Source organism: Tasmannia lanceolata, unplaced genomic scaffold (genome assembly GCF_043159265.1).
Source record: "Tasmannia lanceolata isolate RefF3 unplaced genomic scaffold, GAP_Taslan_0.1 ptg000037l, whole genome shotgun sequence".
Classification (NCBI taxonomy): Eukaryota; Viridiplantae; Streptophyta; class Magnoliopsida; order Canellales; family Winteraceae; genus Tasmannia; species Tasmannia lanceolata.
In genome coordinates, this window is record NW_027518714.1 from 57,446,691 (window position 1) to 57,470,598 (window position 23,908).

The following is a 23,908-nucleotide window of genomic DNA, read 5'->3' on the forward strand; positions in this document are numbered from 1 at the left end:
AATAACTGCACAAACTTGTTTGTCTTTTTAATCAGCTTCTATAAGCTTTTTTGAGGATTGTAATAACCTTTGAAAATCTAACGATCTAAAGGCTCAATACTAAGATGGATATCCAAGAGGGGGGTGAATTGGGTTTTAAAAACTTTTGCCCTTGTTAATTACAAATTTAAAAACAAGTAGAAATTAAAACAATCAAACCAGATAAGCTAAAAATACCATGCATGAGGAGATAACGGAAGAGAAAAGGTAAGAGTGCAACGGAGATTTTTATAGTGGTTCGGTCAAAAGATTCACACCAAGGCCTACTCCACTCCACCAATACCTTTGGTGGCTTCACTAGTCCCAAATCCCTTGACGGTGGGAATTAAATTAATTACAACGATGGCTTCGCTCTGCAGCACTCGCCAACTAGAGATAGCTCTGAGTCACCCACACTCGCTCCGGCGCTCCGCGTCTCCACACTCGACCCAATTAATATCTTTGTATCAAAGAAAGTAAATATCCCTTCTCAAAGGGTTGGACAATGTGGATGATGGTGTTACAATGAAGTATTCTGTCCAAATCTCCACTCAAGAGGTTACAAGAAGCTCAAAATGGGTTTCACAACTCAAAAGAACGTTCAAGATTTGCTTATGAGTGTTTACAATTGACTAAATAAGTGTTTAAAACTTGTATTTATAGGCAAAAACCAAAACAAGCCGTTGAGTGGCATTTCCGTATTTTCTAAGGCCACAAATCAACTAGTCGGTATGAGCTTCAATAGCTATATTCGTCGTGGAAGACATCTGGGTACCGTCTGGCAAAGTTAGCAGAGAGGGCAAACATCAAGATTTCTGCAGACATCTTCACAATCTACAAGATTAACTTGAAATGTAAATAGTCTTCACTTTGTCTTCAAAGCTTCAAGTCCATTAGATCTTCTTAAGGCTAGTTCAAGCTTATCTTGATACTCCAATGAGGTTTTCATTTGCCTTGATCCAACCTTCTTAATTCTGGACACACGATTACATGATCTACAACTGATGAAGCAAACATATTAAGAAACATAAAATCACTTGTGTTTGGAATCATCAAAACAAGATGAGAATTAGCCAAGGTTGAGCCATCGGGCTTACAGCCTTAAATAGTTGTTTAAATAACAAACGACAAGATGAGTTTGTACAACTATTAAAGGATGATCAACGGTACAATCTTGTCATTTGATAAAATTTGAGCTCTTCTTTGGTTATACCATCTGCCTAGTGAGGCCAAACGATTATAATCATTTTTTACTTTGGACAGCCCCAACTAGATCTAGAGGGGCTGTCCCAAGTACATAAGGGGACTAATAAATCATTTGCCTTCGAATAATCCGGCCAAATCACCCACTGTTCTTCAAAACCCCTCTGGATGAGTAACATCACCATTCACCAGCCTCTGCTTCAATAAGATGGAATTCAATACCCTCGAAATTGTTCAACAAAACCCTTCAACTTCCGTATTCCGCCTCTTCCTCAACCGCCCCTCTCTCCACAACGCCCTCTCCATCCAATTCTTCTCCGAATTCTCCAAAGCCATCGCTTCCCTCGATCAAAACCCCTCTGTCCGTGTCATCATCCTTTCCGGCCACGGTCGCCACTTCTGCTCCGGCCTCGATCTCTCCGCCTTGGGTTCCCTCTCAAAACCCTCCTCTTCCGATGCCGGCCGAACCCGAGAGCTGCTTCGTAGGCAGATTCTGGGCACGCAAGCCGCGATCTCCGCCGTTGAGCAGTGCCGGAAGCCGGTCATCGCAGCGATCCATGGCGCCTGTGTCGGCGGGGGAATCGATCTTGTCGCTGCATGTGATATTAGGTACTGTACGGAGGATGCGTTCTTCGTGGTGAAGGAGGTGGATCTTGCGATCCCCGCTGATTTAGGTACCCTACAGAGGCTGCCAAAGATCGTCGGATTCGGAAACGCGGCCGAACTGGCGCTGACTGGGAGGAGGTTTTCCGGATCGGAGGCCAAGGCTATTGGCCTAGTTTCTAGGGTTTTTTCCTCCAAGGACGCCATGGAAGATGGTGTGAAAGCGATAGCTCAAGGTAGGCTTCTCTCTTCTCTTTTGTTTTAATTCCATTGCCTAAATGGGTCCCACTTAGCGTGGAATTAATAAATTAGTTTAGATATTTGTAGTTTGTGTAGGTATGGGTAGGAGTGAGACAAGAGCTGTCTAGATTGGCTTGGGTAGGAGTTTGAGAGGAAGTGGTCAAGTGAGTTTTCTATAAATAACATGTAGATAGTATTTTTCAAATTAATGAAGGATTTTATCCTAGAAATTGTGTTTTTGCTCACAAAGGAGCGCTGACCTATCCCTCGAAGCGGGTCGAGAGGCCCATCTCTCCTCAGATCAATCACGTTACAAACTGATTTGGGTTTGTAACTCTTGGCATCGGAGCAGCACGATTCAACCTCTTGTAGGAGCAAATCGGAGGAACAATAGATCATGGGGGGAGACTATGAGAGAGATCAAAGGCATTTAGCTTCTATGAATGCCAAGTTTGACAAGATGGCCCTGCCACTTGGCATAAAGTTGGAAGAACCTCCATGTCTAGAGAAGTTAAGAGAAGAGTTCAGCAATAGTACCATCGAGGAGAGAGCAAATAGAAGAAAAGAAAAACATAGAAAAGAAAGGCATCGATGATTTTAAGTGTTGTCGAGTTCGATAAGGTCATCACTGGAAAATCTGTCATTCCTCTCAACCTTTCCAACGTCATCGAGAAGATCCTCATCCTCGACCATTTGTGCGTCAAAATCTCAATCATCTCGAAGAGGCATGGCAAAAGAGCTTTGATGAATAACACGATGAGATCGATTTGAAAATGGAGCTGCCTCAACTGTTGATGAGGCCATACAAAATGGTGACTAATCGCGAAACAAAGATAAGAAGAACGAGAGGAGATAAGATTCTCGAAAAGTCTTGCACAAGATCACATTTTTCAACAATTGGCCAGTTCTTGATCTCCAACCTTGAGAACAAGGTTGATTTCAAGACATGTGGAATGTTATGTGCCTAGATGGGTCCCACTCAGGGTGGAATTAATCTATTAGTTTAGATTTTTGTAGTTTGTGTAGATTTCTCTCTAGTTGCATGGGTCATTTTCCATCCACAAACTGACTGTCAGACGGAGGTCGTCAACCGATGCCCCTATCTTTTGCTTTGCTTTTGGTTACACTCTTTGCAACCTTCAACTTTCACACTGCAGTAAGCAATTCACCTTCCACAAATCACTTTTTTTTTGTTTGATGGGCAATCTATGGTTTGGCGGACCCCTACCAGATTTATTAATGAAGAAGAAATATGAGTTACATTCTTACATACTGTCTCCCCTTACTATCAGTCTATCACAATGTACAATATTTATAAGTATGGAAGGGGATATAAAGACACAAACTTTCAATCCTTTACAAGGGCACTTTACTTTTGGAAGAAAATTTGTTGTTGCATTAGCTTCTCTCCACACATATGAAATTTACCAACTCTCGGTAAATCCGGTCTCTTGACTTGGTTTGGCAGTTTTAACGTATTTTATCAGAAATCTTAACTTTTTAATCTTTATTATGATTAGGCTTAATAAGTGTTGCAGAGTCTTCAATCTTTGCAAGTGTTTACTTTTCTCAATGGACAATGTGTTTCTTTTATTTATAATCTTTACTGCCACCTCTGAATCAGATTCGACCCACTAATTTGCAACCTGATTTTGTTCTGCAAGAATGATGCCTTGAAGTATAGCATTGACCTGTAGTGCATATATACCTTCTCTTTCAACATTTGATGAGTACATATCTATGATGCTTCCAGGAGAATCACAAATAATACCTCCTATGGCTGCATTTGCATCTGTCAAGGAAGCAAACATGTTCAGTTTGTAGACTATATCTCCTGGTTTTCTCTATTTGCAAGTTTTCGCCCTTGGCTGCTTTGTATAGTAAGCACATTCTAGATTTGCTGCCACTTTTCTATTTCCTTTGATGTCTCTGTCATTGAGTTTCAAGTGAATGGACCCCTGCTTTGATGTCATCCAGGATGTCTTTTAGGACTGTCCTCTTATGCTTTGTCTCTCCTTCAAAGATTCTTGAGTTTCACTCTACTCAAATGGGGTAAATTGTAGCTGCAAGCCCAGTCTACATGGCTTTCGACTTTTGTCCTTCTCCTTTGGACCTCTCTCTAATCCAATCCATTCCTCTTCCTTTGCTAAGCTTTTGTGAGATTTTCTCTTGTTGTTGAATCTCCATAAGATGGATCTCCACATCCAGCGTGAGTACGCGCACTTGAAGAAAAGTTGATTTATGTCTTCAGCACCGACGTTACAAAGTTTGCAATCAAAGGAGATGTTAATACCCATGTGTAATAGCCTCTTTGTAGTACTTACCTTGTAAGGTCAACCACGATATGAAGGCATGTTTTGGAATGTGTCCTTTGGTCTAGATTGTTTTTGCCATTGTATCGACTGATCTTGCTTTCTATTTGCATCCATGCACTCTTGATAGTGAAGTTCCCTTCCACTGTCAATTTTCAAATGGGGGTGTTTTGCATATGAGGGACAGGCGGTGTATACTTTAGAATTCTCTTGACTTCAGCTAGAGACTGTTTGTCACTCATATGGTTCCATTTTAAAACAGTCGTATTAACTACTATTTAAAGGCTACCATTGAAGGAAAAAAACTACTGTTTAGAGGCTCGAGTAGAGCATCGACTTGGCTGAGTTGACTTGGTTTTACCTTGGCTGAGTTCTAATTTGAATCGAATACTCTAGAAAGTTACTCAAACTCTAACTAATCCGAGTTAATCTCAAGTTGACTGTGTCAACCATTGGCTCGGCCAAGTTACCTTGGTTTTACCATAGACAATTTCGCATCCAGGTTTGAGCTTTTAGTCAGAAGATATTAACAGAATTGAACTCATTTTGATGGCAGGAATTGCTGAGAAGTCTCCGCTTGCTGTTGCGGGAACAAAATCTGTGTTGCTAAGAAGTAGAGATCTGACCGTTGATCAAGGATTGGATTATGTGGCTACATGGAACTCGGCGATGCTTCTATCTGATGATTTGCAGGAGGCAGTGTCTGCCCAAATGCAAAAGCGAAAGCCTGTTTTTGCCAAGCTCTGATAGATTGCCCTTCTAAATGGTAAGGGTAACTTAATTAGCACAATATAATCACGAAAAGACCGCATGCTCCATGCACAAACATTACACATGCGAAAAATAATTGTTCATGACTATTTTGATGGATCTCTAATTCCAAGGCTGCGATAGGCATTCCTAGCATGCCTTCCATGTGGCATTTAGCACTCTTCTCTCTTTAGTTGAAAATAAAACACTACTTACCTCTGCTCTAGAGGAGACTACTTCACTACTATGACACATGTTGACTATTTCAGTTCTAATTCACCCCTACTCTACAAGGCAACTATGTGCAGCCAAACAAAACATAAGCGCTCTTACAATTTTAAGGTATTTAAGAGCTATGCTTCAATAGGGCGCGACCTCACCGTAATAATATGACTCAAGGGCAGCCACTATGACATAGTGGGTCTCACTTCTGATTGATCAAAATTTCCTATTTGAGAGTAGCTTTAGATGTCTTATAGCCCAAAAAATATGTCAATCATATAATTCTAACATCTAGTAATGCATATATTTGTGGTAGAATATGAACTTCACTCTATGTAATTTTATACCCTCTATGTAAAACAGCAAAATATACAGGAGATTAGGATTATAGATGATTTGCATGAATTTTGGGCAATGGTAGCTTGAAAGTAAGATCTATCAATTAAATAATTCAGATCAATCAAAAGTGAGACCTACCATGTCAAAGTGGGCACCTCAACGTGTGCCCAATTGAATCATTTCTTATATATTTTGTAGGTACCAGGGAATTTACATCTATTAGGTAAATTTACATATACATGATACATGCTTTTAATCACAACTATTTTCCAGCTACAATTCTGCCCAACATATGGGTCTGTCACCAGGGAAAATTAAAGTAGAAGGACATATTTTCCTTTTCCGGGCATAGTTTGGTTGCCATTTACGTGTCAAATGTAAGCCTTTTTTAACTGTTTGATTTTGATTTCCCCTCAAGAGGACAAGGAAAGTAAAGAAATGAGAACTATTTTTCTTTCCTTCTACTTTTATATTACCAACATTTAAACAGGCCCAAGTGAAGCTAGCTATAAATTTTAATAGAATCAAAGCTTTCCCATCGTTGCTGATTGGGATCCAATTTTCTTTTTAATTTAATTTCTTATTGTTTTTGGTTGCATTCTTTTGTTACAGAATTGGAAAAGATTAGTCACCAATTGTGCTCAACCTATGGTCAGTCTTTACGACTCTTATTAAAGATCGTATTCAATTAAATTAGCATAATAATCAATCTAAATGATGCTAACATAACATTAAATTTACAATTATTTATGAATGACATGATCTAACTCGAAAGGGAAAATGCAAAAATGAAAATAAATACAAATTCAACAATGAAAAATTAGTGAAAATGATATTTTGTATGGGTGGGTGGTGGGTGTGTTGGCACCTGTCTTTCTATACCTTGATTTCTCCGTGAGTCATATTGAAATTTAATTTTTTGACACTGATTACTTTCAAATGTTTCTTTAACTATTCAAAGAGGAAAAGGATTGTGAGCTTGAGCGTTGGAACCTTATGGTGCGCTTGAGCTCTCAAACCCATGTGGCCTACATTGTTAGGATGATCCAAAGCATTCATTTGAAAGGCCCCTACATAGATAGGGTGTGTACAAAAAATCAGCTCCATAGGATCATCCTAACCCATCCATTTGTGGAGGTCAAAATGGACAGACCACAAATCTGCCCATTTTTGCCCTCCACTTTTGGAGGGGTTAGGATGATTCAATGGAGCTGATTTTTGGTACACACTCTATCTATGATAGGGCCTTGCAAATGAATGGTTTGGATCCTCACAGAAATTGTGGGACCTATGTGATTGGTGCACTCAAGCGCACCATTTGATTCCACCGCTCAAGCGCATCAACACATTCCTCCTATTCAAAATATCTAAAATATATGTGTCAAAGGCAAAGCTCACTCTCCTCAATAAAAGATTACAAACTATTTTTATTTCTCTTAGTAGTCTTGATCTTGAAAAGATGATCTTATATAGACTTCTCCTACAATGGCTATTTGACCTAGAAGCTTTCTAGAACCAGGATAAAATTCCTACTTCGAACTAGGTTTTGCCAAATCATTAATCATTAGTGAAGAAGAATTTTTATGAAAATTAGGATTTTATTAAAAACTGATGGTGAAGATTTAAGCTTCATTTTGGTACATTAGAACATAATTCTATGCATGCTTTAAGTCCTTTCCATCGCCTTGTAGATGTCATAATCTCGTAGTAAATAATTTGGAATGAATTGGAGATGAGTTAGTACACTAATGGTAACTTTTTTCCCGTATCATTTCGGGGTGATTCCTTAAATGTCATCAGCTAGTTGAATGGCTGATTTCCTCGCCCTTTGGAGATTTTCTGATTTCTTGGATGAGATCTTGGATTGGGTCGAGGGTCATGGAGTTTGCTTTCATCATGTAAGGAGGTCGGTAAATAGTGAGACGGATTGTCTTCCTCGTACAGGAGTGACCGGAATGGGGCTTGAGTTTTTTTTTTTTCTTCTCCCATGAGGAGTCTTATATTTGTTATGGGCGTTCTCTTATTTAATAAAGTTTCCCCATTTTCAAAAAAATAAAATAAAAATAAAAATAATATATATATATATAGTTAAGTGAAGCTACACATACGTGTAGCTAACTTAGCAACACCGACGGCTTAAAATACAGTGGGCCCACATTATTTGGGTGATCCAAACCATTCATTTGATAGGAGCTCACATTAATAGGGTGTGCCCAAAAAATCAGCTCCATTGGATGATCTCAACCCTTCAAACTGTAGAGGCAAAAAATGGATAGATTTGTGAAGGTTTTTACACGTCCATTTTTGGATGATGTGGGTGGCAAGAATCTTGGGTTGGATGATGTGGGTGATGTGATAATAAACTGTCAATGATGATGTGACTATTGTGCATTTGAAGAGATTTCTGCGTAACAAGTTTCATATCAAATATCTCGGATTATTGAAATTCTTTCTAGGTTGCACTTTCTGGTACAAGAATCTTCCTTGCTGGTCAATAAAATTTTATCTTGGATGTACTCAGTGAGACTGGGTTTATTGGATGCCGATTTGTTTACTTTCCAATGGAACAACACACTCGCTTGGCTAAACTCTCTTCTAAACAGTGTTTTTTTTTTTTTTTTTTTTTTCTGAATTTTTTTTTTAATTTTTATTGGTGTGCCGTTTAATAAAAACAAGAAACAAGAAACAAGAAATCAAATAACAAATAAATAAAATAGGGGAAGAGAGGATTCAAGAGGCCTATAACGATCACCATAAAGACGGATGAGCCAACTTGATATTTTGGCATTATCATCACAAAGAAGAGTTTCCGGACTTGGGTTCCTTCGTATCTTTCGTATATTTAGGGATGATTGAATCAAGTGGCTAAGAAGTTTCAAACTTTCTATTACATATTCGTTGCAACCAGTATTTGGGTGTTTCCGCCCTGTTTAAAAACAACTCTATTCTTTTTCTCTTTTTTTTTGTTTGAGGAAAACATTTTAAACATGTTTAAAACGCATTTTAAAGGTTTTAAACACATGTTTTTTTGGCTCACGTTCCAATTTGACCCCACGATATTTTGTAAATGACAAAAATTTAAACGTATTTTTTTGTGTTCCCTTTTTTTTAAACAAATAACGTATTAAACTCTATTTTTTCCTGTCCTGTTTTTTTGCCTAATCATGTTTTGCTAACTATGCCTATGAGATGATCAAGGTGAGCTTTTAAGTCATCTGGGCTCGTATATGAGTTTGGTTGGACGCATTATTACACGCTCTTATACCACTTTTTCACTCAACTAATTCAGTTTGTTTATGCTAATTCCTTGTAATCTTCATCTTAGAATCATACAGCATCTGAAAAGAACACCAAGTTATGGGATTTTGATTCCTTCTTTCTATAATTTTCAACCTTCTTCTTATTCCGACTTGGACTGGGCCAGTTGTCTTATGACAAAAAAAGTCCACCACTGGTTATATTATTGTTCTTAGATCCAGTCTCAAATCTTGTAGAGTTAAAAAGCAATCCATCATTAAGAGGTAATCTGTTGAAACTGAAGCTGAATATCGCTCCATGGCTACTACCTCTAATGCCAACTAACCTCGATTAACTATCTTCTCAATGACTTTGGAATTTCTCTTCCCCAGCCAATACAAATACATTGCAGTTAATCATATGTTCCATGAGCATACAAAACATATTGAGTTAGATTGCCGTTTGATCAAGAAAAAAAGATTCAATGTGGGCAGATAACCAAGATCCATGTTTCCACTAGTTTACAACTTGATATATTTACCAAAGCTCTTGGATCTGACCAGTTTCACAGACAGGCAGGCTGGGTGATATATTTTAATCATCCCAACATTCCCTAAAATTTTGGGAATAGTTTTGCATCTTTGGAGCCTTTTACGTATTCCCCAGAACTAGAAGTCACACTCAACCTTTGGCCAAAATTCACACAGGTCTCAGGAGCTCCTCTTCTCCAAGTGGTCTAATGTCCTGTTTTTTTATATTTTTCTTTACTTATTGCACTACATCCACACCTCCCAAAATAAGTTTTGGAGATGTCCTAGTGGCTTAACTTGGGTTCTTTGCTGAGGCCAAGGATTTACTTGGACTTTCCCTTGGTTGCAGTAAATGTTTACTTGTATTGCAAAATTTAGATATTCTTCAGTGTCTCTGTGAATTCTCAAAATATTGTTCATTGTTCATTAATGACATAAGCAATCTTGATCATCTAAAAACAACCAACCCTGGGAATACCCAATCTTCTGGTTCTATTTGGAAAATGACAATTTTCTTTTAGGAATGGCATAATTATTATGTAGGAGAAGTTCTGCTGATACTTTATTGAAGGTCTAGACTTACTGTAAATATGTAAGGCTAGGACACTAGCATGGACGGCCGATTCCAAATTAATGGTGACCAAAACTTAAAAGGGAAGTGATATATTCACCCCGTTTTTTTTTTTTTACTTGGGACAGCCCCATCTTGGATGGGTGTCAACGGATCCACCTGTGTCTAAGTTACTGTCCATTCAAATTTCTTATCGGTTGGGATCGGATTTGGAGTGTTCTTCAGATCCTACTTCCTAAGTCTCGGTAACAATCCATTTCAAATTGGACCGTCCATCGGAGTGTCCTCGTAGGCCCCTTACATTTTACAAAGTTAAAATTCTCAAAAGAGGGTGAATGCAAACTTGACTGGCAGCTGCTAGGGTGAACGGTAGTGGCTGCAATGCAGTGGGCTAGGGACTCGGGGTAAATGGTTAGAGAAGGAAGAGAAGAGGGTGACTCCAGACTTAAAATAGAGATGAATGAAAAAATATTAAAAATAGGAATAGTTGAGAAAATGCATGTCTTATTTTTACTAAAATACTACTAAATAATAGAGTAATAAAAAAGGGAGTGATAAATCGACCCCCATATATCAAAGAGACATAGGGGGTTGATTTATCACTGCCCTAAAAAAAAAAAAAAATTTAGAAGATACTTTTGCAAAATAGTATAATAAAATCTGATTTAGAACTACCCCACCGGCTTTGCGGCTTGTCATTCACACGTCTGTTGTCTCCGTTCATGAGGTGGCTGGTATGATGTGCGACAGACAAGCCGCGAAATGTTCTCATAATTTTTTTTTTATCGGGGTTTTATACCGGTTTGAAGGTATTTTGGTTATTCAATCCAATTGCATAGGGGCACATTGTAATTTACATCAAGAAGGGTCCACGCACGAAATCGAAGGATCGAGAGAGATTGTAAAGGCGAAACTCGAAGAATCGAGGTGCATCTAGAAGGCGAAAGAAACGAAAAAACAACTAAACTCGGAAACTTCCAGAACAACTCCCTCCCTATATAAATTCAAATCCAAGAGCCCTTCTTTCACAATTCACAAAACAAAACTTAAAACAAAAAAAAAAACCAGAGCAGCGACTCGAAATAGCGATAATGGAAAATCCATTCTACAGGAAAGCGTATCGGCCACGCTACTCCCCGATTCTCCGGCAAATTCCGGTTCGGAACCAGACAAAACCGAAACCGTCTCCGTCACCCAAGGTTATCTCAATTCCCGTCCACTTTGTTAGCTCTGAAAAGACTAGATCGGATGCTACTGTCAAGATCCAGAAGGTTTTCAGGGGATTCATGGTGAGAAAAAACGTGAAGAAGATCTTCACTATACAAAGGGAAGTGGACAAGATCGAACAGAGGCTTTCGCAGGGGGAAATGGAGGATCTGTTATGGAGGGATGCCAAAGAGCGATTGAGGGTGAATGAGATGCTTATGGCGTTGCTATTTAGGCTTGATTCGGTTTGTGGAGTTGATTCCGGGGTTAGGGATTGTCGGAAAGGGGTGATTCGGAGAGTGATTGCTTTGCAGGAGAGAATTGATGGAATTGTAGCAGGAAAATCTGTAGATCTAGAGGCAGATGATTCCAATTCTTCAGGTAATTTCGAAATTATAGCTGATGAGACAGTCAATCGAGGATTAGAAGTTCGAAATCCAGTTGAATCTGCAGAAACTCAAACCCTAGAAATTCAAAATGCAGAGAATGGTGAAACTCTCTCCGATGATGCTGTCAATCAAACCCTAGAAATTCAAAATCCACTTGAATCTGCGGACAGTGGTGAAATTCTCTCTGATGATGCTGTCAATCAAACCCTAGAAATTCAAAATCCACTTGAATCTGCAGAGAATGGTGAAATTCTCTCTGATGGTGCTGTCTATCAGGTTCCAGAAATTCAAAATCCACGTGAAGAACTGTCTGATGCCATCGATCAAACCCTACAAATGCCGGATACTGAAAAAGTAGATATTGATGCAGAACCAGTGGAAGAAACTACAGAAGATTGCGAACTGGCATTATATCGTAGTGAACAGGAAAAAGAAGAGAGGGTTATGATGTCAGATTCGATGGAATCGGTAGAAGAAGAAAAGGAAGGTCAAGAAAAGAAAGAGGAGAAGGTAATTGAGGGAAGTGAAGAGAATGGAGGAAAGAAAGGGTGGGATTTGGTGGAGAGGATGATGGAAGAGAATGAGAAACTGAAGGGACTGGTTTTGGAGCTGTGTGAGCGGAATGCGCTTCAGTGCCGAATGATAAACTCGCTGACGCAGAGGGTGGGGCAGATGGAGAGACGGATGAAGGGGAGGAAGAAGAAGAGGCTGGAGATAAACAGCAATGCGAGAAAATGCGGGAGGAAATTGTGAGAATTTGGAGGCAGTAGCTGTTTTGGAGTGTGGTAGTGGTTTTCAGATTTGTACAGAGTCTTACTGTGTCTCATTCTGTATGTTTTCTCTTGCTAATAAAAATGTGCATTTTCAAAATTTTCAGATTTTTGTATTGGGTTCCTTTCAATGTTCCCTGTTTGTTTTGGCCCTGTTTGGTTTGGATCTTGATAACCTATTGTGAGTGCAAAACTGATTATTGTACTAACATTCAATAATCAGTTTTGGACTCAAAATTGGTTCTCAGCATTTAAATTTTGAGAACTGATTGTGAGTCCAAAACTGAGTTCAATTCTGATTATTGGACCCATAATTAAAGGAAAATTTGAGTATAATATTCAGTTTTTGTCTCCCCCCCCCAAAAAAAAAATAAAAAATCAATTGAGTCCAAAATTGATTATTGGACTCAAATTTAGGCCATGTTCAACCAACTGCAAGTCCACAACTGATTGTTGGACTCGAATTGCGTTTAAATTTATGTCCAAGACCCAAAATTAAACTTAAATTTGAGTCCAATATCTAGTTTTAGTCAGAAATCCACAACAAACAGAGAACAGATTGTGAGTCCTAAACTGGTTTGGCAGCCAATTTCCTCTCCAAACCGAACTGCTCATGTAGGGGAGTATTCACTTCCAATCAGCAATTTCCTCCCTTACTTCAGTCAATTGTATCTTCTGACTTCATTGGAGCACAATACCAAAGAATGTAATATCTTTTCTCCATAATAAACTGGTAGGAATCTTGCCAAACCCCAGTTTACCAACGAAAAAAAAAAAAAAAAACTGGTTATTGCACCCAACTATAAATGTAAATTGATTACATATAGATTCATATAAGAGTCAACGAGCTTATAGCTCAAGTGAGCTTGCTCTTAGTGTTGCAACCTTAGAAGTAGCATAACAATGTCTACCAATAGTCCCCGCAAGAACATGAGCCCTCCTTGAAACGATGGAACCGATTACGATCCCTCAAGATAATCTCACGGCCCAAAAGCTTTGATACATACTTGGTCATCGAGTGGCAATCCCTGCACACACGAAGATTCTTCACAATCCTAATTGTGTCATTCTCTTCTGTGTTTATGAGAGCAAAGGCAATTGCCAACTTCTCACTATGCGTCCCGAGCAACTCCTCCTTCGCCTCCTCCTCTATGTCATGATGCACAGAACTTGTATCGGGCACATAGCCCTCCGCCTTCAATCTCTCTCTGAGATCATTTAGCACCTCGTACATTTTCGCACTTTGGGGGTGCGACTTGTCCCCAACGACAAATTCGTGAACAACATTCTTTAGCTCAACCCAACTATACCCTGGCACCTTGGCAACCCCCATCCCTTTCATCATCGCTCGAGCCCTAGCAGAGTCGTCCCATCTCCTACTGGAGGCATATGTGTTTGATAACAACACATAATTCCCCGAACTCCGAGGCTCTAATTCAAGTAATTTATTCATCGCATTCTCTCCAAGCGCTACATTCCCATGAGTCCTACAGGCGGCAAGCAATGCTCCCCACACAATGGCGTTAGGCTCGACCGTCATTCCATTTATGAGCCTAAGGGCTTCATCTAGGTGCCCAGCTCTACCCAAGAGATCTACCATGCAACCATAATGCTTAATGTTAGGCTCAATTCCATAATCCTCCTTCATGCAGTTAAAATACTTGTAACCCTCTTCTACCAAGCCACTATGACAACAAGAGCTCAAGACCCCAATGAAGGTAACTTCATTGGGCACAAACCCATCTTCATGCAAGTCTCTAAAGAGCTTTAATGCATCAACTCCATGCCCATGAATGGCAAGCCCTGAAATCATTGAATTCCAAGAAACAATGCTTCTTTTACCCATCCTCTTGAAGACTTTGAGTGCTTCATCAATTTCTCCACACTTTGAATACATGTCTATCAATGCATTAGCCAAAGACACTTTATCCATTCTCAATCCACTTCTACTAGCATGGTCATGGATCCAACGGCCCAATTCCAACGCGCCCACACGGGCGCAAGCCGAGAGGGCACTCAACACTGCGACCTCATCCGGCCTCACGCCCTCCCTCTGCATTGTCCGGAACACCGACAATGCTCTCTCGGGCATGCCATTGCGCACATAACCCGTGACCATTGCGGTCCACGAGAACACGTTGCGCTCTGGCATGCCCTCGAAGACTCTTAGGGCGCCCTCCATCTTGCCTGACCTCACATACCCATCTAACATGGTGGTTGAGGACACAACATTATGATAAGGCATTGCATCATATACTAGACGGGCCGCGCCCAATTGGCCACACTTGGCATACATGCCCAATAAAGAGTTCGCGACATAATTGTCCTCGACGATGTCCGTGCCGGACTTTAGAATACATGCGTGAACTTGTTGGCCTTCGGAGAGTGCACCCAATGTGGCTGTGGCTTTGAGGATGACTGGGAGGGAGAAATTTGCGGGTGGTGTGCCTTGTTGGAGCATTTTTACATAAAGATGGAGTGCTTGAATACAAAGGCCTTGGTGGGTGTAGGCTTTGATGACAGTGTTCCAAACATAGACGTTTGGGTCATCCATTTGAGAAAGAGTGGGGAGTGAGTAGGATAAGAGGCCAAATGAGATGTAAGCATCGAGTAATCTTTTTATGATTGGGTTGTGGTTTTGGAAGTGGGTTTTGTAGATTTGGGCGTGAATTTGCTTGAGTTGGTGAGGGGTTCTGCATTTTTGGAGGAGATTAAGGAAATGGAGGGGGCTGAGATTGTTGTTGTTGGGGGTGTGGAAGGAAGAAGATGGGGGTGGAAATTGAGGGGAAGGTGATGTGGGGGGAATTCCTAGCATTGAATATGTTCCAAGTGTTTTGAGAGTTTGCAGAGATGGATGGAAGGTTTGCTAAGTCCTAGCATTGAATTTGTTCCAAGACATGATATCATCTGGAGTGCCAAAAGGGGCGAAATTGAGAAAAGCCTGAGAACACTGAAGTGGTCGTGGTGAAGTTTAAAAGCAAAAATCTAGGCTGCCTTTGTGTTTTCAAAAGGAAAAATTGCCAATGGAGACAACAAAATATGAGAATTGCCAACGGGGGACACAATTCTGGAAAATTGTTAAAGAGGGTTGATAACCCTCTTTGGAGAGTTTGATAATCCCCTTTTAGAAACTTGATAACCCCATTTGGGCAATTTTTCAAAAGTGTGCCCACCCTGTGGCAATTCTCGTATTTTGATGTCCCCAATTAGCAATTTTTCCTTTTAAAAAAGGTTGTTCACACTACTATATTTAGATAACGAGGCGAACTCTTCTTGTCTTTTGTTTTTTTAATCAGTTACAATTCCCAAAACGCCATTTAATCAATTGTTATTGGTAATTATAATTGCCCATAAAGCTATCACAGCCGATTAGAAATTTAGAATACAAATGACAGCAGCCAATTAAAGAGGAAAAGACAAGGTAAGTTCGCCTCAATATCAAAGCATAATAGTGCGAATATCAATGGCTCTCAGAAATTTACTTATCGAAATTCCCATGTATTTGGAAATGACCAAAATGCAGTACCTACCAAAATAAAATGACCAAAATGCACCTGGTGAACGATCTCCTTATCACTATATAAATGGTTCCTCACTAAATGTGGGCGGGTCGGCTTTTAGGGTTTCATAGTTTCTCAAACCCTTACTTCCGAGGAGCGGCGAAAGAAGGCTTCTCTGCATAAATGGTATCTAAAACCCTAGTTTTTCTTATAGTATTTATAGCGATAAGATTACAGGGAACCCTAGTTTTTAGAAATTTCCAGTACATTTGTTCTTACGTCCAGTTTGAAGGAGGGTTTAGTATTATTTGCCCCTCTTCGTTTTCTTCAAACCAATTTGTCAGAATTTTGATAAGATCTCCTTTTTGTTCTCTCTCTCAAGTTTAGATCTGTCGATTACATGGTTTAATTGCTGTAATTAGTCATGAAAATGACTGATCTTGTTTATTACGTTTGTTTTTTCTATTTTATGTTCAAATATTTCACTTTTCGTTTAAATGTTTTGTAATTTAAATTTGCAGGCTCCCAAAAGAGGTGGAAAAGCGCCTGTTCCAGTGGCCAAGAAGAAACCTGTAAATTTTTGCCATGGAAGATTGTTTTGTTCTCCATTTATAGATTCCAGTTTTGTTTACTATCCTATTGGTTGTGTTTGGGATTTCAGGAAAAAGTTGTGAATCCTTTGTTCGAGAAACGTCCGAAGCAGTTTGGAATCGGAGGGGCGTTGCCTCCAAAGAGGGATTTGCACCGCTTTGTGAAGTGGCCTAAAGTGGTTCGCATTCAAAGGCAGAGGAGGATTCTCAAGCAGCGGTTGAAGGTCCCACCGGCCTTGAACCAGTTTACGAAGACACTGGACAAGAATCTTGGTAACATAAAAAAAGTGCCTATTCCTGCTATTGCATTTTACATACATTCTTCTGGGTATTTTGATAACATGAAACACATGGTTGATGTTGTTGGAAGTTGGCTTTTATTAGATTAGAATTAGATTCAGTAATTATGAGCAATCGTCTACAATTTTAATTCTGTTTTATAAGTGGGTTGATTGAGAGGTGTTTGCGGTGGGGAGCACTTTGGTGCATGGGGTGGTTTAATGTTTTGTGCTGAATGTGAAAATTTGATTTGCTGGTAATCTATTTTAAGATATTTTGAATGATTAAATGTTCCAGAAACCTCACAAGTTTCAGAATGTTACCCATAGACTCACCTGCGTGATTGTGGATTCCCCCGAGTCGACTCCATTTTACGTTGGCCGGGTTCCGTGTTTTGTCGTTGCGTTCCGCGTTTTGCCATACAGATTCAATTAAAACTCCTTTGACTCTCCCGAATTATGACCTCGTCAATCGAGTACATAGCTGCGTCAACCGAATACTCTACCACGTCTTGCCGAGTCAACTAGGATTTTCGTTCTGCCGCATTCCGTGCCGCATCCATGTTCTTAAGCACTTTTTTTACCTACCGTGATTGTTGTAGTTATGAAACGCGATCATTGTGAAAATTTAAGTGAGAGGGGCCACATACAGAATCAATACCGTGTGTGTGCGCTTGCGTGCGTGTGTGCACTCAGCTTCTTTCACCGAGTGCATTAGAGTCCGTAAGAGGGGCCCTGATTGTGCGACTGTCTCACGTGCTATCTCTCTGTGTGTGTGTGTGTGTGTGAAAATGCACTTAGCTTCTTTCACCGAGTGCATTAGAGTCCGTAAGAGGGGCCAGGGGCGATGCCAGAAATTTTGCACAAGGGGGGCAAAAATTATAGTAATTTTTTTTCTATCTTAAAATTAAGATAGAAAAAATTTCTATCTGAAATTTTGCACGAGGGGGCAAAAATTATATTAAATTTTGCACAAGGAAGGGAGATAAAAATGGTAAAATTAAAATTTTATACTTATTTTCTATCTTAGGGATGATTGGAAAGGGGGGCATATTTTTTTAAAAAGGGGGTTAAGTATAAAAAAATATTAAAAAATAAAGGTATTTTTTTCTCCAAAAAATTAAAGGGGGCAACTGTCCCCCTTTCCTTTCAAGTGGCGTCGCCCATGAGAGGGGCCCTGGTCGCGCGACTGTCTCACTTGCTATCTGAGCATCCCAGTCAAACGCTCCCAGGTGCATTCGAGTCCGTATGAAGTCAACTATAGCTATTATTCAATAATCAAAGGTCCATTTTTGAATAGCTATAGTTGGCTTCATAGTTAGCTATAGTTGGATTTTAAGAACTGATTGGAGTCCAATCGGTTCTCAAATTCCAAAACAAACAGAGCCTAATCGGTTTTGGACGCTAAATCAGTTCTCAAAATCGAAAACAAACAAAGCAAAGGGTCAGCCTTATCTGTTTTGGATTTTAGGAACTGATTGGAGTCGAATCGATTCTCAAAATCCAAAACAAACAGAGCCTAATAATCAGTTTTGGACTCTAAGTCAGTTCTCAAAATCGAAAACAAACAGAGCCCTATTTGTTTTGGATTTTAAGAACTGATTGAATAATGGAAAATACAAAAAAATAAAAATAAAAATAAAAAATACCTTATTTGTGTATCTTCTTTTCTTCTATTCTCTTATTCTTTTACCTTGGATCGAATGGAGGAGCCGAGGAGGATTGAAATCCTAAGTCGACGGAAAGGGGAAAAATTGAGAGCCCTAAGTCGACGCAAAGAGAAAAAAAATCGAGAGAATGAAAAAAAAAAAAAAACCGTAACTTAACCCTTTAAATTTATTTGTGGGGCCCACTGATGTAAAGAAAAAGGCTTTGAAATGAATTGAACGATTTCCTCAAAAAATCATTCAGTGGAGCGATTTGAATCGTAAATCGTATGATTTTGACAACATTGGTATTGACACAATTTGATTATCCAATCAATCTGAGGAATGGAGTTTTTTCAGAATTTGGGCATGAGTTTTCATTTATCGTCTGGAAGCTCGCCTCTGGCTTAAATCTGCCTTTTGAACTATAGTTTCAAAATTCCCCGCTTCATCGTTGAATCAGCACCCTCTACCTTGGCCGCTTTCTTGTTCGATTCCGTGTTATGCCTTTTGAACTATAGTTTCAAAATTCCCCGCTTCATCGTTGACTCAACCGAATCAGCATCCTCTACCTTGGCCGCTTTCTTGTTCGATTCCGTGTTATGTCCTACAAAATCAATCAAAACTCCTTTCAATCCCAAGTTATGATAGCGTCAACCGAGTGCTCGATCACACCTCACTGAGCTGATTAGGATTTGTTTTGGCTGCAATTTGGCGTGCATTCACATTTTGAAACCCTGTTTTTAACTCTTTATGTCATTAACTAAAAAATTGTTCTCTCATCTTCTGAGCTGTTTTTATGATGACCAATCACTTGAATTGTATGTTATTGCTCAAGAGTTATATGATTTTGCAAAGATAACCTTTTCGTTGTGCTTGTAAGCATGTATAGCCAGTTCATGATTTATCATGTATGGAAGGAATACCCTTTCGTGGTCCTTGTAAGCATGTGTTACTATTTCTTATAGTGAAAGGATTCAGTTGCCACGATGTGCTTCTTACTTCTTAGGATGTTGGAACGGGCAATGCTTATTTAGGCACTGTTATTTTTATTTACAACAATAATCATGCAATTCCTGGACTCAAACAAGGAACCTGGTAATTAGCCATGCATTTCCTATGGTTTCTTGGATTCTTCCATTTTCTTTCGTTTCTTTCTTCCCACCTTTTGGAACGGGCAATGCTTATTTAGGCACTGTTATTTTTATTTACAACAATAATCATGCAATTCCTCGACTCAAACAAGGAACCTGGTAATTAGCCATGCATTTCCTATGGTTTCTTGGATGCTTCCATTTTCTTTTGTTTCTTTCTTCCCACCTTTTCTTTCTAAACTGGTTTGTTGGTCTCAATTGTGGGATTTCTTAGACAGATATTGTAATTTTTTTATTTTTATTTGTATTTTATTTTTTATTTTTTATTTTTTGAAATGGCGAGATTCATTAGAAACCACACTACTGTTATTCTTATTTACAATGATCATGAAATTCCTCGACTCAAACAAGGAACCTCATAATTAGCCGTGCATTTTCTATGGTTTCTTGGATGATTCCATTTTCTTTTGTTTGTTTGTTTCTACCTTTTATTTCTAAACAGTTTTCTAGGTCTCAATTGTGGACTTTCTTGGACTAATGTTGTATCCCCATTCTATTTGAGTTTCATAAACTTCTCTCCATAGAAAGAGTGTTAACGGCAACCGGTCAAGATGCTTGGGCCCTAACACTGCTTAAAAACTCCCTGCATCAATCGTCAACTCGTCTCCGTCGCCTCCCTACCTTGGCCATGCCTGACTTCTTGTTTTGTGCTACCAGGTCAATCTAAGATCTTTTGACTCATTCGAGGTGATGAAATTGACTGCATCAATCTTTGACTTGCCCAAGTTCACCCTTTTACCTTGGCCATGTTCTCATCCAAGTTTTGAAACATTGGGCTCTATCATTTTTCATCTCTTTTTGCTTTTATCTTTTTTCCCAGCCAAAAGTTTTTTTTTATGCATTCATATATGCATACAACACATATATAGAGAATACACATAATTTATTCTGTATTTTCATGGACTCTTAAATTTGCAACATGGGTTTACATGACTTGATGCTTCAACTTATAATGTAAATACCATACTGAGAAATAGCTGGGTAATATATGTTACAATGCAAAGATATTCAGGGCATGCATTTTGTTTCTTTATACAAAGAATATTTGATGTGATCCAAAGAGTAAGAGAAATAGAAGATAGAGCGGAAGAAGCAGGGGAAGATAAGAAGAATAGAGAAGCAGAAAGAGAAGAGTAGAGGGAAAGAGGGGAAGGAATGAGAAAGAGGGAAGGAAGAAGAAGAAGAGAAAGGGAAGAAGAGGAGAAATAAAGGAGAATCTGTATTCTCAATTGAGCAATATTTGCATTTCACTAAAAAATATGTACAGGTTCTATATGCAAACCGAACAAGAAAGAGGAGGCATGGTTCATTTGATTGGGTTTGATGTGAGGAGAGGATAGTCTGTTTTGCATCAAGAGATACAGTAGAGAAACTCAGAAAAGACTGCTGCTCACATTATTTTCTGAGATACCCTTGCATGTTTGGTTTGAGCGCATTTTTGAAGTCTTTTCCCTGAATGTCTCCTCTTTCTTTTCAGTAGATATTTTTAGTGTGCATTGCGCTGCCACCTGCTGGCAAGTGGCATTCTAATTTTCCATTGGCTTGGGCCTTATACTCTATTTCGCTGTGGGATTTTAGAGGGACTCTGTTATTTGGAGTTCAGAGACTGGTTGAGGACCTAGTTGGAGGCATCATGATTGTTTTTAAGTCATTAGGTTGAACTTTTTGCTTCGTAATCTGATACGTTTTTGGTTGAATGTATTCTTGTTTTTAGCAAAGCTTGGCCCAATCCGAATTATACATCCCTATATGCATATTTTAATTGCTCCTACAAATTTTGGCTCGTCACTTTTGTGTGAGATGGCTTAAGGTTTTAGGTATCTTGTGTTTTTGGGTCTCTGCAGATATTTGCTGGTTGTAATATTTATTTGCTTTTATTTTCTTGTTTACAGTTGAGCCTTTGGTTTTTAATGCATTTAATTTTAATTCACGAATGTAAAGTGAGGCTGGTCTTCAGCCTTAAATGATGGTCTTTTTCATGTTCCTTTTTTTATGCCTGACTTTTAAAATATACTAAAAACTGTCTTTTTTTTTGGAATGGTTACTAAAAACTGTCTTACATATAACTTTTCTGCAGCGACGAACCTTTTTAAGATGCTTCTCAAGTACAGGCCTGAAGACAGGGCTGCAAAGAAGGAGCGGCTTCTGAAAAGGGCCCAAGCTGACGCTGAAGGGAAGACTGTTGAAGTCAAGAAGCCTATTGTTGTGAAGTATGGGCTCAATCATATTACGTACCTCATTGAGCAGGTTTGGATAATGTCTTTACACATATTACCTGTTAGTGCTTCACACATTTACTTTTTCTTCATTTATAAATGATATAAATCTTGATGCCAAATATATTTACTGATCTGGGCATTGCAAAAGTAAAATAAAATTACCACTTGTTAGAAGTTGCCTTGTCTTTTAGTTTGGACGGCATATGACACTGGATTCAGGAAGTGTTTGATTGCTTTTAATCTTTTAATTTTTTTTTTGATCTTCACTCATTTTTACTGTTCCTAACCAATTCCAGATGAGCCATATTGAATGCATAATTCCTTTTTTATCTATACAGAACAAGGCCCAATTGGTAGTTATTGCTCATGACGTGGACCCAATCGAACTGGTTGTCTGGCTTCCGGCCTTGTGCAGAAAGATGGAGATTCCTTACTGTATTGTGAAAGGAAAAGCGCGCTTGGGTGCGGTAGGGACCCTTTTGTGATTTCTCATCATCAACCCAATTTTCGGACGAACATTCCTGTGCTAATCCATGACTTAATCTTTTTTTGCAATAGATTGTACATAAGAAAACTGCAACCGCTTTGTGTCTGACCACGGTGAAAAATGAGGATAAGCTGGAATTCAGCAAAATCCTGGAGGCAATCAAGGTGGAGAAACAAAACTCTACTTTCTCTGATCCTTCTTTTTTTCTGTTAGGTATCATCATTTTTTTGACTAACTATGGTTTCATCTCCAGGCCAACTTCAATGACAAGTATGAAGAGTATAGGAAGAAGTGGGGTGGTGGGATAATGGGCTCCAAATCCCAGGCCAAAACCAAGGCTAAGGAGAAGCTGCTGGCCAAGGAAGCTGCCCAGAGAATGAGCTAGGGTATATCTTCTCTATACAATCACATCGTTTTTGTTCCTGGATTCGTCTTTTTTATATCCTTTTACCATTTCGCGTATGATTTATTCACTATATTCAAAGTGGAATATACTTTTTACTAGTTAGAACTGTAGGACCTTTTGTTTTTGAAATGTTTGATTATCTTTTACATTGATAGGAAATGAGCCGGATTTTTTTTCATGAGAGTTCTGTTCCCACCTTGCATTCTCAAAACCAGAACCCTAAGCATAAACTGGCGGTTGCTTGGAACAGTTTTAACATTGTGTTGCTTCTGAGTGCATGAGTGAACTGATGGGTTTGAATATGTTAATTTCGCCATCAAGTGTTGCAGCCGATAATCAAAACTCTGCTTGAATCTCTTTCATCAGTTTTAACATTGTGTTGCTTCTGAGTGCATGAGTGAACTGATGGATTTGAATATGTTAATTTTGCCATCAATTGTTGCAGTCGATAATCAAATCTCTTTCATCTCAAGTTCAAGCATGTGCATGAGGAATTGATATTTCTCTCTCAAGAGGTCTATGCTAGAGGTTATTTTATTTTACGTTTTATATGGCTATCTTAGCGAACTGTGGTTAGTGATGAAAATAATGATAATGTCGTGCTCACACACACTGTTCATCTTTTATTTATATATCAGGCCCCTTATCTACTTAGGACAGCCCCTACTGTTTTTCACTAGAATGGGCTGTCCCAAGTAAGAAACAGGGGTGAATTTATTTAGTTAATTTTTGTGAAAAAAGTGGGCCGGCACGGCAGAACTCTATTGGGCCGCGTGAGGACCAATTTCTGTTACGCCAGGGAAAACCCTCTGTTAACTTACCTCTTGGAAGGCATAGGGCCCTGTCATGCTTGTTTACTTTTTGCATACTCGAGTGGTGGTGAATGTTTGCAGTGTGTACTGCAAAAATACGTGGTGGGTAAGGTGGGTACGAGCTTGAGCCATAATTTTTCGTTTGCCTGAACCCGTTGGCCCCACCATGCACATATTACTCATAGGTTTTCATGGAACGATCCCAAAGCCTTCGTTGAAAAATGTAATGGATTGGACCAAGTTTCACCACTACTAAAGCAGATTTAAATTTAGGGCGGTGGCAAATTCACCCCCTTATCCGATGAATTCACACCCTATTCACAACGTAAGTAGGTTGTACCCCAACTGTCCGGTCTATAGAAGTTTCCATAATGTAAGCCCCTCTTTAGATTGGAGGGTTAGAATCATCTTGTGGTAATGATTTTT

At 39.2% G+C, this 23,908-nt stretch overlaps 3 protein-coding genes and 1 pseudogene across 3 annotated transcripts; 3 read left to right on the top strand and 1 right to left on the bottom strand.

Annotated features, from left to right (window-relative positions):
* Positions 1-1,340: 1,340 nt before the first annotated feature.
* On the top strand, positions 1,341-5,373 carry DCI1 (delta(3,5),delta(2,4)-dienoyl-CoA isomerase 1). Its single transcript, XM_077372919.1, has 2 exons — positions 1,341-2,060; positions 4,933-5,373. The coding sequence occupies exons 1-2, from the start codon at positions 1,430-1,432 to the stop codon at positions 5,121-5,123; spliced, it is 822 nt and encodes a 273-aa protein (XP_077229034.1). The 5' UTR covers positions 1,341-1,429; the 3' UTR covers positions 5,124-5,373.
* Positions 5,374-11,116: 5,743 nt separating this feature from the next.
* LOC143861631 (uncharacterized) lies at positions 11,117-12,373 on the top strand. Its single transcript, XM_077372522.1, has one exon. It carries the CDS (start codon positions 11,117-11,119, stop codon positions 12,371-12,373), a length of 1,257 nt encoding a protein of 418 aa, XP_077228637.1.
* Positions 12,374-13,039: 666 nt separating this feature from the next.
* Positions 13,040-15,454, bottom strand: LOC143861140 (pentatricopeptide repeat-containing protein At5g66520 pseudogene; annotated as a pseudogene).
* A 519-nt stretch (positions 15,455-15,973) lies between these two features.
* LOC143861793 (large ribosomal subunit protein eL8y) lies at positions 15,974-23,042 on the top strand. The gene is made up of 7 exons (XM_077372721.1): positions 15,974-16,076; positions 16,412-16,462; positions 16,552-16,753; positions 21,636-21,805; positions 22,116-22,244; positions 22,336-22,428; positions 22,518-23,042. The coding sequence occupies exons 1-7, from the start codon at positions 16,074-16,076 to the stop codon at positions 22,647-22,649; spliced, it is 780 nt and encodes a 259-aa protein (XP_077228836.1). The 5' UTR covers positions 15,974-16,073; the 3' UTR covers positions 22,650-23,042.
* The last annotated feature ends 866 nt before the right edge of the window (positions 23,043-23,908 follow it).